This window comes from Rhyacophila brunnea, unplaced genomic scaffold (genome assembly GCF_057557595.1).
Source record: "Rhyacophila brunnea isolate RB1 unplaced genomic scaffold, BYU_Rbru_1.0 scaffold_5, whole genome shotgun sequence".
Lineage (NCBI taxonomy): Eukaryota > Metazoa > Arthropoda > Insecta > Trichoptera > Rhyacophilidae > Rhyacophila > Rhyacophila brunnea.
The window spans coordinates 25,508,925-25,528,895 of record NW_028233170.1 but is presented as its reverse complement, the minus strand read 5'-3'; the positions used below and the strand labels follow the sequence as shown (position 1 = coordinate 25,528,895).

Genomic DNA, 19,971 nt, shown 5'->3' with positions numbered 1-19,971 from the left:
ATGCATTATTAAGTTCTGAATTGTTTTGATCTAATTATTCTGAGAATTTTATAGATGATTACTGTTAATATATATTATATCCTTTTTATATCCATTATAATGTACAAATCAAGCGTGTTCACGAGACAATAAAATCACACACTCCTGCTAAAACCGTTGAATTGTTGTACGCTCCATCGACTTCCACGAACACGCAGTAATGAACGCGCTATATGCCTTTAGACGCTCAATCCGCCGGCGATCTCCTCAAAACATTGTGCTATCGTGCAGGATATAGTTTACATGTAAATTTTAGCAGCAGACGTCTGACACGTGTGATATCACTCGCTCAATACCGGGTTCTGGCGCGTACGCTCCTGAGCATGCGGTAAAGAATGTGCGTGTAAAGGCCGCTATTGACCACACTTTCAGATAAATATGTGTAACTGCTGAATTGGCAAGTTTACAGAAATATGTAATGAACGAAACGAGAGTGAGAGACAAAGATTTGTGTGGGAAAGAGTTCCACCAATGTAATGGTCTGGCTATAATGATGTTGACTGTCAATTCTTCATGGAAAAACAACATTATATTAATTAAAATAAAATATATGTGGGTAGTACTCATGGCTCCCACATCCTGAAACGGGACCCAAGGCTAGAATCTTTGGCGGGCCCCCTACCTATTGCTAAGATTAAAGGCAATGTGACACTATACAAGCATTTTCCAAATGGTGTTCGAGGTAAAATTATTTAGTGATTTTTTAATTTTTTAAAACATTACTTGAATTATGGAGTTGTCGAGTATTGACACACAATAATCAAAAATCGTATCGCATACCCACATACAGTGGAACCCCGAGCTACAGTTCTCGCATAAATCGTTTTCCCGCACGGATCATTCATTTTTGAAAGTCCCGCCAACACCCATAAGAACAATAAATAATCCGGCATTAACCGTTCCCCGATTTATCGTTTTCCTCGATCTATCGTCTAAATATTATGGTCTCATCACAAATATTATCCCGATTGACCGTTTTTATTGAATATTTTTCATTTCGCTTTCGTAGAATTGTTGATGATACATACAGACATTTCAGTTGCGTCGCTTTGTGCACAGGCCGGTCGGCGCTCAGTCTTGCTTCGCGTCTCTTATCACGAATTTTTTAAGTCGCAACTAAAATGCCCCCCATGAAGAAAACTAGAACTCTAGCTGAGAAACTGAAAATAATTCGAGACGTCGAAAAAAAAACCAGGAGAAAAATGAGTTGACATTTTTTATATATCCCGCATTTATCGTTTCCCACATGTATTGTTTTTTATAGGGTCCCTTGAAAACCGTGGAATCAGAGTTTCACTGTATTTTAAAATGTTAATATCTTTGAAGTAAAATAGCGCGGCAGGCGACTTTTTTACTATTAGAGCAAATTTTTAATGTGCGTTTATCTCACTTATCTGGTCGACCCATCACACAGCGCCCCTACTAAGCCCAGGCCCCCAGGCCAGAACTCTGTCAGCCCCCCTCTTGTGGGGGCCATGGTAGTACTTTAAAATGTTCATAATTCACCCATTATAATAGCAGGGTCAAAAAAATGTTTTTCTCATCTCATTTTTCTCTACAACCTTTTTACTACCGGTAGGTGTATTTAGGCGGTACCTTGCACACCACGAATTTTATTGCAAAAATTAAAAATCAATTTACGTTTCAAGTGGTAAAAACGAATTCTGTTTCAATTCTGAGTGTGACAATATTCCCAATATATGTTGTGTGTTCAACATATTTGTATGTTTAAAACAATTGATTTACGTTAGTAAAATCCCGTTTAAAGAGGGACGTCCAAGGATGTCATTTTTCAGCGTTCCGTTCACGGAAAAGTTCGCGTCTTAAGACGTCATTGGCAGCCATCCGGTTATCGTATGTCCAGTGACACACAAAATCACTAAAAATTAAGATAAGTTTCTTTGATCCTAGGGGGCCGATATTGGCCTCCGCAGAGTGGAGATTAAATTAACCCGTGAATTCAAACCCTCGACTCTTGCTTCGTATTGATACAAAGATAGACGTTCTACTAACGAGGTCAATATAGGTGCTCATCAATAGTGTGTGGTGACTTTTGAAACCAGACATCCTCTTTTTTTTTTTTGTGTGTGGAATATGATTAGGTACTAAGTATTTAGGAAAATAACATTATTTATTATTCACTTACAATTAGATATAAAACAATTTTTTTTATATACTTACATGAAACCATTTGTAAAAAATTATTTTATAAATATATACTCACACATAAGTATCCTTAAAATGTTAAATCACTATGGTGCAGCTAGTGCTAAACGCGCATCTATGTTATTTTGACAGATTTTATTCATAGACCCTCAATACTGACAATGCAAATAACATACCGATCACAACTTATTAATTAGGTATAATATTTATAGATAGCATTTTTTCTATTAAGTATTTCTATAAGTATATAATATACATTTTTTTTAAATGTGTTTGGAGTCAGAGTATGGACCGAATATGTTGAGCAAGTGGCTAACATCCATTTCTTGTAAAAAAAAATGTTAATACAAACCTCCACTCTATGGAGGTCCCATATGGATCTCAGGATCGGACATAGTCAAACAAAAATGTAATATGATAATTTGTGCTCATTTCCAGTTTTTACTAACTAATGAATGTTTTAATCTTATTGCTGGAATATTTTTTGATGGATATAATAATTTAGGGTCCACTGCAGGATCCACACAACGCTGGTGCTCATATAGTTCTTTAATAATGATCAGGACTGAACAGCATCGTCAACTTATAACAATATTTCACAAGAGACCGGGAGGGTTACAAGAAATACATTCACAATATTTATTTGTAGATTAGCCAGGTAGGTATAAAGAGAAAATATGTCATCTTTCTTTTTGCATTAAAATTCACCCAGGTGTTTCATGTACATTGCTTTTCCCCTTCTTTCCCTTTCTTCAGTCACACAGAACAGGTAATAAACAGAATTCCGATATGCATTATAGACGTGCAATAGTGTGTGTAATATACCAATATTAAATGAGCGTCAATGCATAAACTGAGAGCAGTTGTCAGTATTCGACGTATGCCGTATTCTTGACATGTGTTTAAATTTATCCCGTATTCTTCCTTACTCAAGATCGGTTGCCTGCTTCTCCTTACCTGTTAGGTATTTCAGTTCCCTGTTCAGCCACTTCCTTCTGTCCACTCACAATATCATTTATCAAGAAGATGGTAATTTCGCCGATTCTCCCTAATACATTGTATGGCGTTAAGATATTAGGTACTTCTTCAAGTTGGCCAGTGTATTAAAAATCTAACTAACAGTTTTATCATGAATAAAATCACCACATTTCAGGGGAGCCAAAAGAAGATTTAGTTTTCTTCAGCATGTATATATGTATGTACACTTCTATGTTTCTGTTTTAAATTTACTAATTCAGAAACGTTGATCAGATCACCGTTTTTTCGTGTATGCAACATGCTTAATTTGGCATATTATTCAACTCATTATAATATTAGGATGTATCTCCCTTTTTCTTTGGCACATAGAACTACCAATCAATATCACATATTATAAGTAATACTCATAGTAAAACAGACGTTATAAAAACAAATCAAATCAAATACTATTTGTTGTAGTGTAGCTATTTCAAATTAATTTTGTCTGTTTTGTTAATATTTGTTGTTTCTACAAGCATCTCTGTCCGGATACAGATTAAACGGAGTGTGTCCTGTGGATAAGGAAAGGGTCCACAGTATTTGTATTAAAACAAAAATGTCAATTGAAATAGTAAACTTTATTTTTACTGTTTTTTTAAACAATAATTTGTTTGCAAGTACATTCTCACAAGGAAAATAATGCTATATATACAACTTACATTATTTATATAGAGCTAATTTACAAATATCGGTTAGGAAAAAATCAACTCTGAGCCAATCTTTACACTGGTAGAAAAACAAAATCGTAAGACAGCGGAGTGAATGCAATAAATATATCCATATAATAATCAAACACTTAGTAAATACAGACAACGATTTGTCGTTCAACATTCATTACTATTATAATGCATTCACCGTGACTTTGTGACTATTTTTCTGCATAGAAAATGGCAATAAAATATATCCAAAAGAAAACCTAAAGTAAAAATCATTCGGTGGAGATCGAGACACATTAAATTATAAATATACAAAAAGTACATTTGCAAACATTTACGATTCCTGAACCATCATGAAGGCAAATTAGTACATAACATTTCATAAATAACTTAACATACTTTTTTTAAAAAAATAACATTTGGAACACCCACTTGTGGCTTCACCCTTTCGTTTGAATAGCAGTATCGAGATGGATTCTATTTAGATATACAATATTTTAATTCTGGAAGTATGTTACGTTTTCCATGATCACACAAACAGTGAACGTGAAATCAGTCTCACTAAATTCAATAAATACCGTGCGCTATCTCCATCTTAACTTACCTAACTAGGTATGTACACTCAACATAACTCTCTTTTCTCACATTAATTAACAATAACAAAAATCACATAGTATGGTTGTTAGCAGCATCCTTGCATCGAATTCTGCGAAACTATCATTTTAATGGAACCGCCATGCTATTGCCAATTGAACACTGATACAGAATAAAACATAATATTGATTATTGATTGATATCTCAATAAGATATCAAAATACAGAAAGATAATCGATTTACAGAATTGTAAAAGAAAGTTCAATTATACATTAAATTGAATGATTTTTAATTTTGAAAAAAAGTATTTAAAAAATAATACAATTTTTACTTTGATTAAAATAATTAGAGATTTGTGCTGATATTACATTATTTTCATCATGATTTAAAACAGAGAAAGTTCCTACCATTTATATCGATTACAATCGAAAATAATTTATCAGATTTTTTAAATATAAATTTAATTAATTTTCAAAAATAATCATTCAGTGGTTTAAATTATTTTTCATTACATTAAAACAATGAAAACTAAAATAGAGTTGAAGACTTGATATACTAAAAAACAGATTTAGATATTGACGGATCGCAATAATATAAATAACAAAGTTACCACACATATTGAATAACTTAGAATCCGAGACGTTCAATTACAAAATCTATTGATGAATGGATGAAATATTATGATAAACCATGTAAAAAAAATGTCGATAACATCTTTCAATGACTCTTACACAATAAAATTCCAATGGAAATTTTAAAAGATCTCATTAATTAAACAAAAAAGTAGATTCAAGTACACCAGGTTCTTTCGCGTAGACGTTTGGCAGCGAAAAAATGGTTTTGTTCCTAAATAAGCATAGGCGAAATTGGAGCAATGCCGTAATGAAATACGGCATGTTTTGTTGGCTTTTAATTCTTGCGGTGACTTAGTTGGGTGATGAATTCGAATGACAGTTCCTCAATGCAGCGAGAGATGGCCGCCATCATTGCATATTGGTGTCCGTCGACTTTGGCAGTTCGCTAGGAAGGACGGTGGGTTCAAAGATAGAAGTCTTCCGGGAGACGGATGTCGGGAACGCACTGATCGGGGGCTCTGGGCGCGGGCTCCGGCCTGTCTCCGGCGGCGAGCCAGGGATGGCGGAGGACTTCGGCGGCGCCCAAGCGCTCCGACGGCTCTCTCCTCAGCAGGGATCTGATTAGACACTTGGCTCGCGACGACAGACATTCCGGTACCACGAAGAATCCTCGGGAAATCTTGGCGAATAAAGATGCGTGCTCTGAATCGTTGAATGGATATCTGCGGACAAAGAAAGAGTGAAACATTAATAATTTTGGTCATTTTAAAGTCTGTTAACTGTGTGTAACAAGATATACCGAATGTATTTACGTAGAACGCACAGAAATGAGACATTGCATTTTTTAAATCGAATTTATTTTTAGTATGGCGGAAAATGCTGCTGAATTTTGTAATTTGATCTTGAATTTAATATTATGAAAATGATGTGGACAATTTATTGTGCAACAACTGATATATGCAAAGAAGTATCCGGCGCTGTTTTGTGAAATAATCGAAGTTTATTTTTCATCAAATAAATTAACATTAAAAAAGTCGACGTCAAATAAATTATACATATGGAAACAATTGCCATTTTAAGCGGATATTTTTAGCATCAACTGAATCAAAACATATATGAATAGGTATTTCATGTCGAATAAGTTACATATTTTCATTTTTCAATTATTCATTACGAATACGATATCTATTAAAGTATGTATCCATAATCGGAATTTCTTCGTAAATAAATATACATAACTACTAAGTAACGTCTTTTCTCACGGAAATATTTCACACCCAAAAATACATAAAACCTTATGAAGCATCTCAATATTAATTAAGGAAGGAGGAAATGTAAATGTGTAATAATATATTCTTATAAACAAAACGACCCTTGTATAATGTGGAGAAAAAATAACACACAGGTGAAATCGGACTGAACCCTTCTTGGGGTTGAACCCCAAACTGATTTGCAGGTTGTTAATGTAAGGCAACCTGACTAAAAATAAATAAATATTACTACCCGTAGATTTTTATAAGGCTCGTGAAAAAAACTCCAACATACGGCAGGTGAAACAGTTTTTTGCCGTCTTCGAATAATGTTATCGCTTATATCTTACGGAAATTCTACCCGTATATCGAAATGATTTTGTTCCTGCGGCCGGCAATGCATATTATATCCCTGGGAGCATGCATCGCATAAATGCAAATCATCATCAGCGACAACAAATTATTTAATTAAATGCCTACACAAACCTTCAGCATATAAAATTATTGATTCTTATACGCGAAATACATTTCCATGGTATTTGCGTGTGGCGCCACGTAGGTACATACACATTGTTTAAGCACCTATTACGGAACTAATATTCAAATTAGTAAAAAACGTCATCGATTTTAGATGTGTGTTTCAAATATTTCAACCTTCGAGCCTACAAATTCCGGTATTGAAATCAAGTAAGTATTCAATTTTGAAGGTTGTGGTATTTTAAAACATCAATCATGTGACCTTTCACCGTGTAGTATTTACTACTGACAATATAAAAAATGACAATTCACCGAAAAAACAATGTCCATTGAAAATACAACTATTATGTGACATTTGATAGCAAAAACCCGAACTAATTATAAGGAAAAACTATCGACGTGAAATTAATTTGTCAGGGCCTTCATTTAAAATCACCATAACATTAAATAACGATTATAATATAGAATGGTGTCTGATGAAATAGCTTTAGATAAAAATACAATCAAACTTTAATTAATTAATAATTAATTTAAATTTGTAATTTCAGTGTGTGTTTGCAATGTTTTATGCGGACTCAATGTAGGTACCTACTAAAAAATAATTATTTCGAATTTAGAATCTCTCCCCTTATTATTGTTCGTTCAATCAAAAATAATATGTTGATGTATGCTTTTAAGCGGGCTCGAAGGCGTTTTTGTAACGTCTTCTCCACATGGCGCACGAATATGTAGGCAGAATGTATAGGAAGAGCAGGTGCAAAAATTATCAAAGGCCCTAAAGGGGAAGCAAAGGGTAGCGAGTAGCGAGCGAAGGGATCGCAAGATTTTTATAATGCCTGCACGGCAACATGTCCGAATTTTTCAGGTGGGAATCGGGAACCTCTTCGCGGGTAGGGTGGCCAATTCAAAATTTCACTCATTTACCATAAATATTATAAAAATAAAAAAAGATACTTTCGATCGTCTGTGATGGAACGTTAATTCAAATTTCAAATGATAATGGTTGAAATTAATTATGTTATAATTAATATAACTTCTATATCTATTGTATTAATAACGTATTTCTAAAACAGTTTTAATTATTATCCATCAATACGTGTTTAATACATATTAAATATGTAGCTACTTTTCTATCCAATATTTTCACATTGTTATCCTAATAAAATAATTATAATTTAATCAAATAATGACAGTTATGTTTTGTCTCAAACGAATGAAAATTCTGAAACAAACGCAATAAATAGATTTAGTCCGTAGACACCCACCTCCATTTTGGTAGTAGGTACCTACCTATCTCAAATGACCTGTTAAACGCCAATAGTATACTATTGATATAATCGTGTATTGTGTTAAATACAATACACACGCCATCTTTTGTTAACGTAAATTCTAGAAAAAATAATAGTTATGTATTACAAAGCCTGTCACCCTATCAATATTCTGAGTTCCAACGTCTTGCCCGTATGCCCTTTGGAGCGTAACGAACTTAGCAGGTGAATATATCGATGGGGGCTAATGTAATTTATAATGATTTTCTTTTTCATTATGCGAGATAGTTATCTCTCGCGGCGGTGGTTGGGGAGGGGTGTCCCGTTTTCGGGGCGCGAGCGGAAGTGGTTCCTGCCGGATCTTGACATTCTACAAAAGCAATAATAACAAAAAGAATAGGACGAATAAGACAAGTGGAGCGGCAGGTGCTCCTCGCCTGACGCCTGACGACCGGTTTATACTCAGACAATCGCCAAATAAATTGGCTGTACTTACTTCCACCAACGGGCGAGTTTGTTACTGTTCACTAAAATATGCGATGTGCCTAGGAAATTTCATACATCAAACATACTACTTGCGAATACAAATTAATCTGTTCTGTGATCTACGTAATAAATTGTCATTTGAAAAAGATCTAGGTAGGTATAAATCTAATTGAAAACAGAAAACTGTATTATCGACTGGAGGCGTTAATTTACGACGTGCTGTGTATTTTAACCTTAGAACAAAATACCATTAAATATTGTCTATGATGTGATGACTGATGACATTACATTATTATTTTCATAATATAGTTTAGTAATTCAATTATTATAAGTGTACACACTATATCTGTGATTTGAGGAAAAGTGTGACGACAAAAAATCTCGGGGGAGGAAAACAAAACTCATGAAAACAATGAATTCTCAGAACTGCATTCACGTGACAATATTGTAATAACAAAACACAATAATTATTATATGCAGAAAAATAATACTAATACAATTTCAAGCCACGTTTTCACAACTTCATACATGTCGCGTAATTTGCAATGCGTCCTTTTTTATAAACCTACAATGCGAAACTGACAAAGAAAACTAAGGAAATGAGACTTTTCAAAGATTCGGCAATACTGCACGCGATATCCGGTCTCTATGTCACGTCCAATGCACCGGAAACGCTTCGGTCGCAATGAAACCCGATCGCCGAAATATAAAATCCTCCGTCTTCCGAAATTTAATACAACCGCTTTATTTTGAAAACAAAATTTGCGAACTATTAGCAAATTGCAACAGAAAATTAATAATTTATTTAAATCACAATTTAACACAACGATTAAACATTTTAGCTGTCCAAACGTCCATTTAGTAAAATATATCAACACTGCTTACAAAAAATAGCCATGTGCAATTATTTTGATTTGTAACTTATTAGAAATTCGAACGTGAACGCATGCTTCTGCTTTTACATTATTATATGCGATTTTAAGATAATAAATTTTAACATAACTATGGTAACTACGCCGTTTACACCGCTTCCATGTTTGTTTTTTTTTTAATCCGTCTAATTTAAATTATTGGTAGGTACAGCTGATTTATATATTATAGACGTACGTATATTACAATATTATTTAACACATTATGTATTATTCAATGAAAAAAGGGAAGATTAACTACCAGTAAACGAAACCGAGGGACGTTGTCATTGAAAATCGATTTCAAAGATTCGGTTCGGTAGAGTAAAAAGTTTTAGATTAGGAGAAACTTCACATAAAATGATTTAGAAATAATCGTTACATATATTGTGATCGTTGATATCAAACTAGTATTTGACGTTAACCTGATCTGTATTCTAGTGGTAGCTTCCGCAAAATGGTGTGCAATATAATGCATCCGAATCAAACTCAATTTGAGAGTGCATTCAAAACATAATAGCCCATTCCGGCGTCAAATGACCGACTGCACGCGGGCCCTATAATGAAGTATGCACCTCGCGTGCTCCTTGCGATCACTTGCTTTAATGATCACAGACCACTGGGCTTATGATGAAAAAAGCACGACACGTGCTCATCTTACCCGTCCATCAAGATGAAAGCAAAACAAAAAGACGCCAGGCAATAACAACGAGAGGATATTCGAGACTGAAGCAACCGGTTTTTATTTATGTTAGCCTCTTTACTATCATTATAATTTCGAGCAGGTGAGAATTAAGTGGCCGTTTGTAAATAACCTGCAAGATTCGCACAAAGCCAGCGTAACACAGGTAGCGGCGATACTGTCATATGATAACGTACAACACATACAAAACTTTGAATTTACTAAAATAATATAGACAAATAAAATTGATGACTTTTGAATTTCGAAGAAAACAAATAATTATTTTCGATTCTGGTAACATAATATTATTGTTATTATAAATTCACCTGTTACGTTACAAAAGGTAGATACGACATGGCAGGTGTTTTGTGTAAAAGGGTTATATCCTTAGCATATGAATAAAGGGTTACAAAAATTCAAAATTAATGATACAGATAATATAGAGCTCGCTGTAGCTTCGATCGATGTGACAAAAAACGGTCTGAAAGTTGACATTTTTAAGGTTTTTTTGACCGCGATGGATTGGATGTGATACGACATGGAGTCAGCAACGCGATGTGATATGACATGATCGTCTCGCGGGCAAGGTGCCACGGAATAAGAGATGTAACCAGCAGACGGGAAACGCAAGGCGAAGTCAGCGAAGCGTAAATCTTAAAGGAATTCATTGCCCCGATATTTTGCCGTTCCTCCGCCCGCCTTACCCAAGGATAAAAATCATGCAGATACGAATACCTACCTGCCCATACTATTGTGACATGCGACGTGACACCTTGATATGTCAACTTGACAGCTGATATCAACCGCAGATGAATTAAAACTGAATCGATGAATTGTTTTACATAGAAAAGATCACCTGCCGTATAATTTACATTTGGTTATAATAATCAATCAAGACTATCATCTCATATTATCTGTCAATCTGTTTAACATTAATTAAGCAGTATTAACACATAATTTATATTATATTATCAGGTTATATTCCTAGCTCGGTTAAAATAATCAATTCTGATATGAAAAATGCATTCGGATCCACGACATGATCCCTACGTTTTAGATTAAATAGATAAAGATCTAGAAATGACTACGCCACGGGTTGGCTATACATAGGTGTATATAATATTATGTTCAAGTGGCGAAGGGTGCCTGTTGAAGGTAGTTTGACTGCGGTAGACAACTGAAAAAAAGTCCTAGGACACCCATATTTACAGGACTTGAAATTGAATTTTGTCCATCTTCAGTATTTTACTGAAGACAAAATATTATTATATTTTACTTTTTTTATAATAGATATTTAAGTTAAAAAAAAAAAGACAACAGGCACTAAAACAGATATTTATAAAAGTAATGAGTTCGAAAATTATAATTTTTTTTAGAATATAAATAAATAATAAAGTTATTTAAATACGTTAACAGGCAATTAAACAATAATTTTATTAAGAATATAGGCTTTAAATTAAATAGCCTAATATAGACTTTTCGCCACTGATACGTTCTACCCGGTACTCGGTAGCTAAATATTATTATGATATCCTTCCTACCTATGAATACAGTCAGCATGGGACGTGGGAGACTTATCTCTGGAAGAGCTTTTTGAATAAAGAATGAAATTCAACCCACGTACCACATACAGATTGAAACTCTTCTCGCGACTTTGGCACATACCACGTACATAGTATGTAACTAATTAAAACTATCGGCCATGCCTTCCATGCACAATGGCAACATGTAGATAAGTACTAAATGCAGCAAATAAATAATTGAACGGGATTTGAAGTAATATAATTCGACACTCACCTTCCTACAAGCATTGTATAAAGGATGACTCCGAGTGACCACATATCGGCAGCTTTCCCGGAGTATGTGTGGTGCGCCCGGAGGATCTCAGGTGAGACGTAAGCCGGACATCCTCGCTTATCTTGGAGTAGATCATCGTCCGTGTCGTCCAGGACAACGGCGTCTTCTAGTGATTCCAATTTGAGTTCCGTTCTGGAAATAAAAGAAAATGTAACAAATTAGTACATCGGTACATACCTTCATAGATCTTAAATAGAGTAAAATGATTCTAATGTACATGTAATGCCTGGTCCACACCGAAAACAAGTCGCGCGACAACTCGTTAAATTTTACGATAAGCATGATAATTATCGTAAAATTTCTTAAGCAATTATGATAATTATCGTAAAATTTAACGAGTTTTCGCGCAACTTGTTGCCGGTGTGGCCGCACTTTTAGAATGTAAATATTGATGTGCTAAATGTTCGCGAAAACAGCTGTGCTTGATTTATGAGATTAAAACAATTCGAACAATTATTTGATGTGTAAATTTACAAGACAAAGAATTTATTATTGCTCCAATTTGAACAGCTGCCCACAAAAAAATGACGTAAAGTGAACCAAGTAAAACGATGTGCAATTAATTATTGGATGAAATACAAATATGGAACATACGCAAATTCGATGTCACACTAATAGTTCTTTCATAAACGCCTTCGAATTAGCCCATTGTTCGACGGCTTTTAAAATTGCGACAGTGGAGGAGATAATGTGACAGCGTCACAATAATTGTGGTGAATTGTTTAAACATGGAGTAATTAGATGCAGGCGGGAGTTATTGCTGAATTGGCCAATTGTTTTGCACAATTATTATTAGTATTGCCATCGGTGTGGGTGCGTGGGCGAGCGCGCGAGTGGCGAAATAATCATCTGATACAATTTGCTGAATGTGTTCTTCTAGGTCGCGATCCGGACAATGGTTGCTCGGAAACTTAATACACGCACGGGCGTAGTGAAGGATGATGGTGCCTTTGGACCCGCAACAGGGGGCGAAAACAATGCACCGCACCCAGCCGATTGAATCAAACTCTAAATTTAAATGTGTGATACAAATTGGTCGATATACCTTGACATGTTTGCATGAAATGGATTTAATTTAAGAATCGTCATGTGTAGGAAGGGACGTTTCAAATATTATACGATATTTTTATTATTTCTGGATTGCATGAGATGAGTTGCTTCAGACCGAGAGCAAACAGGAGAATGCCTGGCGACGTGACTGGCTAGCATCGGTGACGAGAAGTCTCGCTAATTGTGGATCCTGAGTTGAATGAGCATCCTGGTCTTTAGGCGTCAGCGCAAATATAATATAGCGTGTGCCTGAACTAAATCCGGTAAGGGCATTCCACATTCCAGATGTGTTTATTTTTATATGATACATAAGTGGGGATTAGATGAGTCTACATCAATAAATTGGAGACTGTTGCGTACATTTTATGACTAGTTATGTAATTTAGTTTTCCAATGTTTTCTTCTTTATGTACAATATGTTGCATTTTTCATCACCATATGATTATATACATATATATTATTTCAGAATGTCGTGCCCCTATTTCGTTGCAAGCGCACATATACTATAACGCAGCCTGTATTCAATAATCAATAATATGTAATTTTAGATATAATTGTTTTCGCTAATCGGTACTGCACAAACACAGAATCATGCAAAATACAGATGCGTTCGACTCTGTGCGTAAAACGCATGAACGTTGAACGCCATCAATTATTATGACTCGAATAAATCTCAAATCTCAACCCTTGAATGACAGAATTATCTATCCGTTTACACACTGGAAATAATTAAACCATAAAGTGTGTGCTATTTTTAATTATATAAAAAGACAATATATGTATTGCAGTAATTAATTCGATATTTTAATAGAAAAATGAAGGCGTTACGTGTTAAGGCTTTATTGGTAATACATTATTATCACATCTCTTTCCCCTGGGCCGCTGACAATCGTTCATTCACGACATATTGCAATACATATTATTAATAATATAACTTAGTAGAGTATATTAAGCGAGATTAGCAAATACATCGCATAATATAAAATAATATTCGCATTCGCAATAACATTCCGGGCGATATTGCTGAGAGCAACGCTCAAAAGTTTCGCAAGAACAGGTGGTGGGTGTGTCTCAAACATTGCGGCGACTATAACGGCTATCGAAATTATTGTTCCCAACTAAGTAAGTTATACAATATCTATACATACGTGTTATATAAAAGGCATTAAAATACGGAGTTATTGATAAATAAAGAGATCTGCGTAACGAGGGATGCTAAGCAAGCTATACTTGAACCAGAATGTCACTGTCTATTAAATACTGCTACGAAACTTTTAATAAGAAAGCCATTATAAAGGGATAACTTTTTTTCCGTTAAATTAGACCATTGATAATAAAATAACTAGGTATGTTAGATTTAGAAAATCATTATTGATAGTACTTACATATAATTTAAATACTAAAGAAAGACTACTATCGAAAATCGGACGAAAATATTAGCAACGGTTCGTTTTTATAAATGTCAATAACTAACACACGAAGAAAAAAAATTAAGATTATACGGAGTTTAATGCATGTAATAGCTGATGATGGAAAACGAATGAATGGCCAACAACTAATATCGGTCCGAATTTACATAAGAGCTGTTATATCGTTGAATACACCAATCGTGCACGGATAATCCCAGTAATCGGGAGTTTACTGTACTATGAGACTGTATCGGAATAGAACGAGCCTTATGCAAGGTTGTTTGTTGTTAAAGGTGGAAGAATATGCCCGCTATTAAAATTTTATAAAACTACACCGGGACGTGAGACAAAGAATTTTCATATTACAGGTGTTTTGCAAATAAGCGTACGTGCGAATCTTATCACCTGCTATAACGAACATCGTGAATAACAATAAAATTTTGGTACCAGAAAGTTAAGGCATATTACTTTGCGTTTTCACGTAAAATTACCTTGAACTGATATACATATACAAAGTTTTAATTTGTTATTTTTAACGAAATTAGTTAGGTAACAGTATAGCGATGACTTGACCGGTGATATTACGACATATTAACGAGTGTATTCAATTAAACAATTATTTATTCGCCATTGACTGTTTTCGGTAGACACCCACACAATGCACGTTGTGAAAATGCGCAATGCGAACTAAAGGGTATCGATATAATATGTGCAAATTTATTGAATAATTATTATTTGGCAACACCACGGTTTACGCTAATTATGTTAATTACGCTCGATACAAAGCGCTTCGACGAACCTACATATTACATACGGCGACAATTAATAATGATTTCGATAATGCAAAAAAAAACATGTAGGTACTGACGAGGACAAACATAGTGAAATAACACAAAAAATACCGCTCGTAGGTTTTTTTTATATTATTAATAGCGTAACGAGTGAGAAAATTTAAATTATTCAATGAAGAAACAAGGAAATTGTGTAAGTTGGCTCTCTTGAAAGTGTTCGATAAGTTTGTTTGCGAGGTACAAAGGTGGAGCGAGAAATTGTAAAACAATGAAATTCAAACTGGCTTCGGCAATAATTATCAATTCTGAACTATCTACTATCCTTCACTGATCAATAAATAACACACAGTTTATTTGAAACATAACTCACTAAGTTTTTTTATTCTTGATTGTGGTCTTTACGCATTATAAAATATATATATACTTATTTGTGATAAATAATACACAGTTAGGTAGGTACTGATAATATAATATACGCATTTGACGTATTTATCAGTAAAAATAAAAAGAATAACACAGCTTATGATGCGGTTCAAATTGATGCGGTTCAAATAATGTTAATTGATTTAGTTTCTGAAAGTATGATATGAGCAAACGATATATCTACCTACACCATTATTGGCAATCGATAAATGAAATATTGCAATTTGGCCGTTGCCAAACGCATTACACACTCACACGTCTCGAGTCTCTCGAGATATAGGCGGTCCAGTTTTGTAAGAGAACTTCGTTCGCAATATCCACCGACTGTTGTGCTGTGTACACAATATTCTATGCAAGAGATCCACGAACAACCTCGCGGCGGCGGCGGATCGGATGGGCGATGGGTTGCACAAACCGTCTTAAAACAGATTCTCCTGACGCAACATCGACGAATCCGACGGAAGACTTCAGAGTCTGAACAGAGGAATTTTGTTTATGTTGCGAACATATCATCATAATAATATAGTGTAGCCAAATGAAGTTTTGCAGCTAATTAGAAAACCTATTTTTACAACAAAACGCTATTTTTTTTATTTCTTACTTGGCATCATATTGTAACTTATCTATCACCTTATTCATTATGTGTTGTAGGTAGGGCTGTCAAAAAAGTGTTGTTACTTTTTAACTGATACTTAAATACTTTTATATCGATACAGATACCAGGTGCATATCGATATTTTTTCTTTCAATATGACGGACGGTCCTAGTGGTAATGTCGACAGTACCTACTAACCAGTGGCAGACGTATCGGGAAAAATCTAAAAATATCATCACATAACTAAACGAAAGAAAACTAGTTTATAAATATTCTGATCGACTGATAATTCTTATATTTAAAATTCGGGGGGTTCGTTGCGAATCGATAGGGCGGTGGTCGCGGTGGATTCCGAGAATATCAGGTGAGAAATAATATTTCCGGAAATGCCAACAAAATGATGCAACGTCATCCGAGATGCAGACGGACCGCCCGCGAATCGCGCTGATCCAGGAAAACAAACTTTGCGAATAAAATTATGAGACCGCAGAATGCTTTGCGATACGCGACAAACCGCAAAAGATCAATCGAACGGAATGGCCCATGGAATAATGATTTGGTTAGGAATATTGTGGCTTCAGAGTTCGGATATCTCAAATGTTGAGATATGAAGCTTTTCAGATAATAAAGAAGAAAAACTAGCATCATTTGAATTAAGATGGTAGGTATTATTATATTATTATGAAAGTCCCTTTCTTATTAAAAAACGCTTCAAAAAATCTTAACTGGCAGTGTTACAAATCTTATTTGATTAACATTTGAATTTTGAATGTCAACGACATATTGTGATATTGATTGATGTGAAGTTAACCAATTTTGAAAGGACACAATATTTTAGTGTTGCTGTCGCTATAAAATAAAACAAATAAATTGAATATGTATGGTCTTTCATAAATAAAGAATTGAATTAAACATACCCATTTTGTTTTATTTCCAATTTACAGCCACATAATATTCTCATCCTGATAATCATTATGAATTATTAAAATAATAATAAAAAAACAGTAGATGAGCCTGTCCATCATAATTTATAATACATGTATGAGTACCTATGTATTGTGAAAGATTAATCTCATATTCCGCATCGCTAATAATTACAGACATCCGGAGAAAAACTAGCCATTCACCCTCGAAAAGTAATCTCAAGTCTGCTGCCAAATCGAAATTCTAACATTTATCTCGGAGGCAATTAGGCCTTTGTTCGCACGTAAAATAAATAATTGAATCAAAAGCGATTGGCCACGAACTTCTTATGCAATACGTTAACAGGCAAATGATTTATGTTTACGGCAAGACAGATTGGATCTGAGCTAATACGTTTAAGGTTTTTGGGGCAAGGATAAAATCATGTCGACTTTATATATGTACATATCGCATTTTTTTTTCATTCGTATCTGTACATATTATATACAATTGACACGTCATGCTTTATTTATATGTGTGCATTTAATATTAACACACGCGATGTTGGATAATTTATTGCAAGAGATATGTTTAAACCGTTTCTCGCCGATCACAGCAGCGCAATGTGTGCTTTTGCCATTTTACAATTTATTGCTTCAGCGTGTAGAAGAAGAACAGGACGACGGCGGGTGTGCAAGATCTTCTGCATGAAGTAATTGCAGACCGCAAGTTCAAATCGACATCCCAACCAACCGACGGTTACGACAACCTACGAAACGAAACACTCGACCCGGGCTCGGTGAAAAGTTGGGCAAGCCTCGCCGATGAATACCATTTGACAAAAGCATGCTATATGAAACGATCTTTAGGCATTGTGTCTTATTGAGTAATTCGGTAATGGTGGTAATGCAATAATGTACCGGCGTTACAGCCGACAGTTAGCAGTTAAAAATGTTGCAAACTTGGTGGTGCGGTGGGGGGTGGGCCTGACGCACGTGTTGCAACCCTTCAAACCACCCACCATTATTGGCTTTGCGAAATAAAAACAATTCATATCGTCATCCCTGTTCTATTTCATAGCATATTCGTTTTCAGAGATTCATGTTTTAATTGAATACAATATATATATATATATATGCGACGCTATTACTAAAAATTCCTTGAAGCAAAGAGATACCAATAGTATGCCTATAACAAAAATTGTGAAATAAGACAAACATTAAAATACAATAACTAACATAAGTGTTTATTATTTATTAAAACCCACCCCGTATTTCCACAAAGAAAAGCGGTGAAAAAAAAATTACTACAAAACAACATAATATTACATTTGTGATAAGATAGTGGCAAATCAAAAAGTAATTTTATCATATTGTTAGAAATGTGGTGACGGTATATTATGCATACATAAAAATAAAACTAACAGATATTAATCTCGATATATTGAAATATAACCGATTTGGCAACTTACACTTTGAAGAAATACACTTATATACAGTTAAATTATTCAACATTGTTCAATATAATATACGAATTGAACGCGCGGTAAACAGTATAATTTGTCAAAAAGAAGGGCTTGAATGATCAATTACATTTAAGAACATAATAATCAATAGATGATTATTATTACCTTCCGGCTATGATGCTAATGTTAATAAATATTTACATATTTCAGATATGCGCTCATCTAGCAAAAGCAGGAGGTCATTATTTAGGTGTGCTGATGATAATATTCCAGTTACAAAATATTATGCTAATGAGATATTAAATCCATACGAGTTTTTTTTTATCTGCAGTCAAATATAAAATGATCTCGTTTGCATACACACCTTATGCCCTGGAAACAAGAGATCTCAATAAGTACCGACCGAGTGTATGTACGCAACTGCATGCGTTCCTTGTAGTCGAGTTAACTTTAACAATAATGTATGGTGCAACTACCATTATCTTCTTAAATGCCTTGCTTCATCGAGTCGTCACTTACAAGAACCTCGCAACATCACCTGTGATTATTACTATTTTACTTGCAACCGACCTGTGAGCAACCATGTATATACTACAGCTAAAAGCACTTGCAACAAATTGGTGCAATAGATGAATGAGTAATGCACAGCAAGTAAATAATAAATCGTAAACATAATAAATCATAATAATATACGATCATTAAATTTCATTTATATAGGGTCGTTCCGTGCAGGTATATTAGAATATATTAGTGTACCTATTTCAAAGTTGAATTTCAGGCATGCACTCAAAAATAAACGTTTTTGATGGTTTTATAATATTATACCTATTTACAATTTTAGGTACTTTCTATTCCTTGTTTAGTTATTATCCGCATAAGAGCGAGTAGGTACGTGGGTTAATAAAAAATGATCGCGTTCAATTCATAAAAATATTATTTTCTTAAATTATTTTAAGATCCAGAATGTATTCCAACCAAATATGATGAAAACATCTTCTGTCAGACCTTGCCCTTTGTGGTCATACATTAGACTCCATCTCTATAAAAGAAAGTTTTCTTTAACATAGGATTTTGATTGAAATATATTTTTCAAACCAGGAATAATTCTATAACATTTGAAAGTGTACGTAACGAATATGTATATAATTTGTATCACAAACACCAACTAAACTTCGAAGGGGAATTGTTTTTTGATTTTAACTATATTTTTAACATTATCTATTATAAGTATTGTATGTATAGTGATATTATGCCTACAATATTTATATCGAAGCAAAGGCGATGGCAAACAGGAAAACCACGAATTTATCCTCATACGAAACAAAGAGACGCATTTTAATCATCTGCTTTCGGCTCATGG

The 19,971-nt window shown here is 34.3% G+C and overlaps 1 protein-coding gene across 1 annotated transcript in view; it reads right to left on the bottom strand.

Annotated features, from left to right (window-relative positions):
- Positions 1-3,781: 3,781 nt before the first annotated feature.
- The window catches only part of LOC147066209 (tribbles homolog 2-like), a 116,305-nt gene continuing 100,115 nt past the window's right edge, over positions 3,782-19,971 (bottom strand). Inside the window, exons 4-5 of the mRNA XM_085955880.1 lie at positions 11,916-12,107; positions 3,782-5,769 (exon numbers count right to left, since the gene is read on the bottom strand). Of these exons, the coding sequence (XP_085812006.1) occupies positions 5,511-5,769; positions 11,916-12,107 (451 nt within the window). The 3' untranslated portion in view covers positions 3,782-5,510. The remainder of the gene's footprint in view (positions 5,770-11,915; positions 12,108-19,971) is intronic.